Source organism: Nanorana parkeri, unplaced genomic scaffold (assembly GCF_000935625.1).
Source record: "Nanorana parkeri isolate BGI_ZX_2015 unplaced genomic scaffold, ASM93562v1 scaffold6, whole genome shotgun sequence".
Lineage (NCBI taxonomy): Eukaryota > Metazoa > Chordata > Amphibia > Anura > Dicroglossidae > Nanorana > Nanorana parkeri.
Genome location: NW_017306274.1, coordinates 2,183,402 through 2,192,631, shown reverse-complemented (window position 1 = coordinate 2,192,631; position 9,230 = coordinate 2,183,402). Strand labels below are relative to the sequence as shown.

At 42.0% G+C, this 9,230-nt stretch overlaps 1 protein-coding gene across 2 annotated transcripts in view; it reads right to left on the bottom strand.

Annotated features, from left to right (window-relative positions):
• ZNF536 (zinc finger protein 536) overlaps window positions 1-9,230 on the bottom strand; it is a 517,603-nt gene that overhangs the window by 201,516 nt on the left and 306,857 nt on the right. For both annotated transcript variants that reach the window (XM_018553236.1, XM_018553244.1), the window contains one exon: window positions 5,678-5,830. In XM_018553236.1, the coding sequence (XP_018408738.1) occupies window positions 5,678-5,830 (153 nt within the window). The remainder of the gene's footprint in view (window positions 1-5,677; window positions 5,831-9,230) is intronic.

The following is a 9,230-nucleotide window of genomic DNA, read 5'->3' as shown; positions in this document are numbered from 1 at the left end:
GTACTCATTATCTCTCTTCAGTGCTCTGGGCAAGACCTTGGCGTCCCCACTGCAGGCAGTCTGATGTCATCACTTACAATGCAGGACCAGCAGTCCTGCATTGTAAGTGATGACATCAGATTGCCTGCAACCGACGGAATGGCAAAGATAAGCGTCTTCAGGGAATGGTCATGCAGCAGGGAGTAAACCTGCAGGAGTGAAGAATCAGGTACGTATAACTGCTTTTTGATCTCCCCCTAGACAAAAGCAAGCATTTATTATTTTCATTGTGGAGGGAGTCCCACTGCAACGGTTAATTTTTTCCCTGCAGTTCAGCTTAAGGGCTCATTCAGATGGGTGTGCGTGTCCATACACCATGCATGCCCATAAAATGACCCGATCCCGGAAGCAGCAGGTGCTGCATGTAATTGTGCACAGCAGCCTGTTTCTTTCCTATGGGAAGATGCATGCAACTACACGTAGTCACATGCACACTTGAACCTGCACATCCATGCAAGTCCGGTTGCCCGCTCTTGGACGCAGACAAGTTTCCTTTAAGGAAACCTGATAGGGGCATTACATGACACTGGCTGACTTGGTTTTTGAAGGTGCAGGTTTTAAGATTGTCATCATTCTCCTTGCAGGTCTGTTCTCATTTCTCTGGTCAAAGGCTCATTAAGAATTATTGCAGGGACAGACATGATAGACCCCAGGGCATTCACCTTTAAAAACAAATCACGTCTCAGTTCACTTGGAGGGGCAGACAGACAAAATATTGCATTTTTTTTTTCACTACTGCTGCTAAGTAGCCAAGATCTGAAGTAGATTTATTCAGAAACCCGCATGTATAGTGCAAAAAATGATTTCAGCTTTGGAAAATCTGATTATCGAGTGACTAAATCAGCCAATGAACTGCCTTTTTTACCTTCAAATGATCTTGGGTCACACATATACCAGACTTATGAATCCTTTAAATTTGTATATGGGGTGGTGATTGATAGGCAGGTGTCTCACCAAGAGAACCCACTGCGTGGCCTGGGACTAGCTACAATTTATTTGTTTTTTAATCAAACTTGTCCAACATATGACTAGGGCACATAGACAATTAATAGGATTCTCCCCATATGATAGTAAGAAAAGGACAAACATTCAACAGTCGCAAAGATCTCCCAGATGTCTGGGTCAATAACAAACACTTTTGCTGCTTGAAACGCTCATTACCCTCTTTAGTTAACCCTATCATGGACCCGTCGTAACTAACCCTGACCAAATTTGTCAACCGCTTACACGGCCACCAAAGAGTTCACTGCCATAAGGATTATTAATGACATATTTAGAACTTTAAAAGGTTTAAATGCTCAACGCTCTTCTTGATCTTATAGTCTTATAAACAACTAGGAGAGCTAGAAGAACCTCGGGAAGAAGCAGAACATCTGAAGAGGGCAGCTTTTATTTGCCTAGCTGAGGCTTGAATATAATAATTTTCCTCCCTCTTTGTCTCCAAGAGTTGTGCAAATTTCAAGTGTCTCCAGGTGGTCAGATGTCTTTAGAGCTATTCAGACACGAAGGAAATAAAACCCGTGGAAGAAAATGGAGTCACCGTCATTGATGTGCAAATAACCTCGTTCACACACAAGATCATATCATCAATATATATCTGTCCTTTATCAACAACGTGAGGGCTGCACCTACGATGTCACAGGAGCTGTTGGCCACAGATTCAAGCTACTGTGTCATGAGAAAATTCTCACAGCTTCTAAATGATGCACGTAAAGACTATAGGAGAAAGTAAAGTGATTGTTATAAGAAGTAAAGAAAATAGCTGTATCGTGTGTAACATTGGACCTTACTACTAAATTCTACTACCAAATTCAAATAAGCGAGAACAAGCCCTATATCAAGACTAATTTGCTTTTATACACATTTTGTTCACAGTTAACACTACCATGAAAATATTCTGTTAAACACAAGCTCAGTTTCAGCACATTCTGTCTTATGGCTTATTGATATGAGACAAAAATGCCTTTCTTCTTAAAGTACTGGCTGATTTATGTCACTCACTTGTCCTTGATAGGCTTTGGCGCTGTGCAGAAGCTGCCACTGAATTCCCCAAGGCTTTGCTATGCAGATTAACATCAACGTGTTAAATGAGAAAGCAAGCTTTCCCTTCTTTCACACATGCTATTGGTTGAATTCAGTGTCACTCAACGGCTTGAGCTATTCTTCCCCCTTCTTCCCCTGTGCTTCTGTTAGGTTGTATCCTTGGAGCCCAATAAATGAAAGGTGATAAGACCTGTCACTCAATGGACTTCAAGGAAGTAGAAAAATATGGTACGTGTAAGCTTGGTTGTGCATGTCCGTAGACATGGATTGTCCTAAGCTAAAGTGATGAAAAACTGTACTGAGCTTGTTAGAACATAAACAGAAAAAAAGAGAAGGTTATTCTAGCGCAGCCTCTGTTAACCAGGATGCAGTGGGACACTGGTGTGCCTCCTGCCCTCCTCAGGGGTGCCTTGAAATTTTGTGGCAGTGGGACTGTGATGTGAGGGGTGCAATAAAGACTGATGTGAAGGGGGCTTCTGATGTAAAAGGGGAACTCTGATGTAAAAGTGAAGGTTCTGATGTGAAAGCGGGGCTCCTGATGTAAAAGGGGAACTCTGGTGGGAAAGTGAGGCTTCTGATGTGAAAGGGGAGGCGCCTGATGTAAAAGGGGAACTCTGGTGGGAAAGGGCAGGAATCTGATATGAAAGGTGGGGCTAATGATGTGAAGGGGGCTACTGATACAAAGGATGACTCTGATGTGAAGAATCTTGATTTGAAGGGGGCACTTCAAGGTGATGGGGGCAACTCCCTTTTTTGTGTGTTTTTGCATGGGGTCCCCCTTAAAATCTGACATTTTAGACTAGGGTGCCTCGAGAATTTCCATACTTTTAAAGGGTGCCGTGACTAAAGGAAGATTGAGAAACGCTGTTCTAGAGAAATGGTGCATAAATCGGGGATGAGAGAAAAGTGTGTTTGTAGTTCAAAGCAACAAATGAGATTATGGCTGTTATTTTTCTTTTGCAGTCCAAAAAGGACAACATCTGATTTACCAGCATCCATCAACCCCGCTTTTTCCTTTTCTCCACTTTTTTAAGGAGGTGCTTAAGCTTACAGGACAAACTATATAAAAATCTAAGGGTCAGTGCCCACTGCTGTTCTGACAATAATGCCCTTACTTGATCTACAGAATGCATTCTAATCAATGCATGGTGATCTCCTAACACACACATATATATAGATATGCATATATATATATATATATATAGATATAGATAGATATAGATATATCTATCTATATGTATATATAAAATTCATATGAAAATGTCTATTAGCCCTGAAGGACAAAATACTGGGAGGCCCATGCCGTTAACTTTGTGTTGAAAATGGCCATCACTGCGAGATGGAACAGGGCACAGGGCAGCACATAGGGCAGTTTGGGGATAGCTTTTGATGCTGCCCTGGGTTGTAAAATGAAAATATCCAAAATCTTAGGGGATCGTGTATTTAGTGGTATATCATATAAGCAGTTGATCGAAGGATAACTTTCTGTTCCAAATGGGAAATGAGGGGGAAGTCTCACCAGAAGGGGAGGACCTTCATAGCTGAGATATAGCCATGACTTGTCACCTGCTTTCAGTTGACATTTTCGGAACATTTTGTGTTTCTACTCACTACTACCAAGAATGCCAATTCATTCATTTGCTACTGATGACTCACTAAGTTCTGTAAACAAAAGGCTGCTTTCAGCCTAAACAGCAAAGACAAATATGCTAAAAAAAAAACACTGCTCATTGCTTCCATCAGGCACCGTAATTGTTGGTTAATGGCAGTGAGAACCTTCTTAGTTTTGAATTTATTTTTTTTTTACACCATGCTTCATCTATGTGAGAAACTGCAAGAAACTTGCAGTGGGTGTGTTTAGGAATCCCTCCCTTGGATTACATATGGTGTCCCCAGATCTACAAATTACAGAGCCATGGGACTGGTGTACTACAGCAAAGCCTGGATGGAAAGAAAAATAACAAACGCTGAGGGGTTAGTCTGTGCTCCCTGCATGCGTCTCAAACTTTAATTCTGAACTTTGACTGGTGTTTAAATAAACTGAATATGCATTGGAAGAAACATTCATCTAGAGATTACATACTGATGATGTTTCTAATCATTCATTTGGGGTTTTTAACAGTTGTGTGTGGGGCCGGGCCTAGTGAGTATTAGGAGCCCTCTGTAGTGAAAGTAGTAAACTGCCCACAATGATAGTAATATGCCCCCTGAAGGGAGACTCTAAATCTGATTAACGTGTGTGGCGGGCATAAACAGAGTAATAGAGACGTAGAAGGGAATTCATCAAAACTGGAGCAGACGAAAACTGGAGCAGCTGTGCATGGCAACCAATCAGCTTCTCTGTTTCATTTTCAAATCTTAACTGAACCAACTGAAAAGAGAAGCTGATTGGTTGCCATGCACAGCTGCTCCAGTTTTTGTGTGCTCCAGTTTTGATAAATTCCACCCATTGAACCAGTGGACTGGCATACACATGTCCTACATATGGGTATCCAGCAGTAAATGTCAGATTTGAGCAAACATAAATTTAGCCCTCCAGCTGTGGTGAAACTACAAATCCCATGAGGCACTGCAAGATTCTCACAGTCACGACTCCCAGAGACAGATGAATCATGGGACTTGTAGTTTCACCAAAGCTGCAGGGTCGGACGTTTCCAAACATTTGAATAAAGTAGGGAAGGGCTAAATCTTCTGTCAGATGGACTTGTTGCCTGTGACCCCACTCAAGAGATTCACCTTCCTTATTTGTCCTGGTGACCCTTGCCCCCTGGTCTAAAACTTGTCCCTGGAACAGGAATAGAGGTCAAGTCAATGAGGACACATGCCAACTGATTTACCTTACTTTGGAATGGAAGGATCTCCTTTCACTTACAGTTGTGTCTCTAGACAGGAAGTGAAGGAACATCCCTCCTGAGCTCTTCTGCTTGGGGATTGCAAAATGCTAATATCAGGTACTTACACTACTCGCATTTAAAAATATACATTTAATGACCTATTAATAAAAACAAATCTATATTAAATTGTGTATGTTCAACTTTAACTCTTCAACAGTCTACCAAACAAACGGAATGATCAGTTTCGAGTGGACTGACCTTTTTAATGTTTAAAGCCTATTCAGACGTTCAGGTCAAACAAGCTGACTACATTCAAGGTGCATCAGAACAAAAAGTGTTCAAGGTCTTAACATTTGTTTTCTTTACAAAGCAGCCCCAGCCTGAGTAGAAAAGCCAGTCCCCATGTGGAAGATGTGGCCTCTCTGAAGAGGTCCAACACATCCTGCTAATGAGTCTGAGCCAGAGCTTTCCAAAAAGCGGGAAGCATAAGCTTTGCTGACTGCAGAGCTATATCTGTGCTCAGCAGTGGGCATGCTGGACCTTTGCAGAGAGACCGTTGCTTCCACACAGAGGGCAAGGGTCCTTCTCTGGCAGGGAACAGGCTTTTCTTTTAGCTGTGGCTGCTTTCTAAAGAAAACAAGCTTTTATTTTAATGCACTTGGACTGTATTTAGCTGATTGAAACCGAAAGCTCAGTTGGGTTATGGGTTATAAAACCAAACTCAGATTAATACTACTTTGATTCCTGGGTCTGGGTCTTACCTGTGTGAATCCTCAAATGCACCTTTAGGTGGTGGGAAGTCCTAAAGGTTTTTCCACAGTAGGGGCAGTCCTTCATGGCTGTGCCAAGGTTCCTATCCCTCATCATAGCTTGCTGCTGAGCTCCCATGCATCTTCCAGTGTCGTCCCCCATATCTGTAACACAGAGACGATCACGTTCTAACACCAGTTCAGCCAGAAGCCCTTCAATTACAGCATGGGAGGCAAAATAACTAAGCCTGTCTGTATCATTTTTTCTGCCAATTCTGATGATTGCGATTCTTGGGGATAATTTTATCTTTTTCATCATTATTTTAAGCAGCATATGGTATCTTAATAGTGAACGAAGATACAGAAGAGCTGAACCAGCTGTGGAGGCAGATGCTTGTCATTTTTTACATGCCAAACCAAAAAAAGTTACAAAGGGAAACTAGTTCAGCACGAGCGATAGTGTAATACGGTTGCGTAAATCTGACCAATACACTTTTTAAGCGATTTTACTCGACCTATGGTTCTCCACCATCTCCACCAACATGGCACCACAGACATTATTTGCAGCCCAGTTCTGGTTTAACATTTTTTTAAACTAATTCCCCCAGCTATTTTTTTAAAATAAAAAAAAGCAGCTATGGCTGCATAACTCACCTACGAGGTGCCATCCCGCAGTAATTCTTTTCTGCCACAGGATGCTACCAGTCTTCTGGAATGAATGATGCCTAGTGTCATTCAACCCACTACCAGGACATCAGGCCCTGGGAACATTGGAGAGGGTAAAAAGATACAAGGAAGGGCAATGTTGTCACCACGTTAATTCCACTCTCTTAATCATTGAGGGCAGTATTTTGGGTGCTATTCTGTTATCCTGTGATCAGAAAATGGAATGAGATAAAGCCTTTCCAACTGAGACAAGTACTTACAACACCAACACTGGAGTGAAGAAGGAGAGCTTTGACCTCACTTTCTGTCCTGGTGACACCCAATATGAAAGGTTGTCATTAGGAGCTTCCCTATAATGAGGCATCGACTTGGGTCATGTGGGGGGTGGCAGATGGAGTGACACAATGCTTGCAGTGTGCCTGCCCCCTTTCTGGCCAGAATGTCCCATGCTACGAAGAGCTGGGTGGGGAGATGTGTAAAGGCCATACACATCTCCCTGCCCAGCTCCTAGCAACCTGGGACACTCTAGCCATTGTGCTGCCCGGCATCTGGCTACCAGTGACATCAGTGAGCTTGGCGGGACACCAATCAGAGCTGGGAAGTGATGATGATCTACCCCCTGCACCCCCACACCTGGAACGTGCACCGCATGGCAAAAAGGCTAGAGATACCCCTGGTTGTCACAGAAAGCAATAAAAACTCATCTAACCAGACTATGTCAACCAGGGTTCTGTTTAACCGCATGGTTTTTCTGAGGGAGATCTAGGAGATCCTTAAGCAGTGAGCATCACAGAATTGATGATTATGGCACGCATTCACCATGGCATTGTTTCGATAAGCTATATTGTCAGAACATTTCCATCCAGAGTTGCATTAACTTTTCACCAAGATCGTGTAGTGATGATGGGAGAGTCGAACCACTGCGTAAAGTCTTCTCCGGCCCATCCCAAAGATTCTCAATGGGGTTAAGGTCTGGTCTCTGTGGTGGCCAATCCATGTGTGAAAATGATCTCTCATGCTCCCTGAACCACTCTATCCATATCTGTGCCCGATGAATCCTGGCATTGTCATCCCAGAATATACCCAATGTGCCATCAGGGAAGAAGAAATCCATTGATGGAAAAACCTGGTCATTCAGTATATTCAGGTAGGCAGCTGACCTAATTTTTTGGGCACATAACATTGCTGAACCTAGGCCTATTATCCAATAGAAGGCTCTGACCTATTTGCTTAGCTAAATCCAGGTGGTGAGGTTCTTTTTTTTTTTGACCGTGCAGTGTATATTTAACATGCAAATAGTAATGTATTTTCTGAAGTTTGTTATTTTGGGTAAATACACTGTAAACGTTTACATTTCAGGTCATTTTGCCATAAATATAGCATTTTGATATGTAACCTTGAATTAAGATCCTGGAACCAGTATTTAGGGTAGTACATGACACGTGTCCCATTTAGTAATGTCTGAAAGGTCCTCGGAACATTACCAATTGGATACAATGGTGCTCAAGTATAATTTACACTTGGCATATATTCCATATAGAGGTGAAATGGACAATTTAAATTTGAAAGGTTCAGTAACCTATAGTAACCAGTCCCATTTCAGCTCACTGTGAAATTAGTTAAAGGAAGTTAAATTAGTAAGGAGTTAGTAAAATAAATAGGTTGGAGTTCTGATTTGTTTTCTGTTGGTTACTAAACTACTGTATGTGCATAATCACTTATTAAAGGAGAACTATGGGGTGCGTGTTTTTCCCCATAGTTCTCCTAAGGGTCACGGGAGGACATAAACTAGCGTCCTCCCGTGACCCAAAGCTCAGTATATCGCGAGCTACAGCTCGCGATATACTGAGACCGCCACAGCCGGGACAGATCCCGACATTACTGTTGAGATCCACCCAGCTGCGTGATTGACAGCTGAATCTGCCTATCTAGAGGCAGAGCCAGCTGTACCTGCCACCTCCCCCTCCGTTCCGCCGGTCAGCGCTGGAGGATCGGAGCGGGGAAGGAGGGAATCCCTGCAGGGAGCCGTGAGTGACAGTCACGGCTTACTGCAGAGAGATGATCAAGAAATGAGCAAGCAACGGAATGAGTTTGCTCACTTCCCGATCTACTGAGCCGACGTGTGACAGTTTCATTGTCACACTTCGGCTCGAACTATGAGGATGAGTGATTTTCACTCACCTCATAGTTCTCCTTTAAACTACACAATGCCATGCTGAATAGGTCCAAATGATGTTTGTCTGGCCATCTAACCAGATGTTTACAGCTCATCTCTTGGACTACACAACAGTCCTGTTGCAGTGAGAATGACAGAACAGGCAAACATTTTAAAACCCCTCAAAAATACAATGAACAGAGTGTATATTTTTTCCAGTGAAATGCATAATTATATCATATTTCATTTTATGCAGCATGTAAAGATAAATCTGTTCTTCTTTGGGAAAAAAATAATAACCATTTTGGAAAGCGTAGCCGTAACCGGCTCGTCAGTCGCCAACAGTGTGTAAACAAGATCTGGCAAAAAAAAAAAAGGACAAAAAAAGAAAAGAAAAAGACCACTCTATAGCCGGTATTGATCATTAATGGCTTTCGAACTCTAGCAGTTTAATTAATGCTGGTGGAGGAACATTACTTCATTGAATTGTCTCAGCCATATGTGTCGGGAACAAATTCTATTGTTATCTTATCAATATTTACACAGCTGGAAAATTAACTAGGACTTGTGTTAAAAAAAAATGCCTTTTATGCAAGAACTATATTTGCATGGAAAAAAAAGGCAGCCACATTTCTGTTATTGTAAAAAATAAAATAAGATAAGAAAACAAAAAACAAAAGCACTCATAAAAAAAATAAATTCAATAAAAATAATAAAGTCACCTCCATATTTATATATATATAT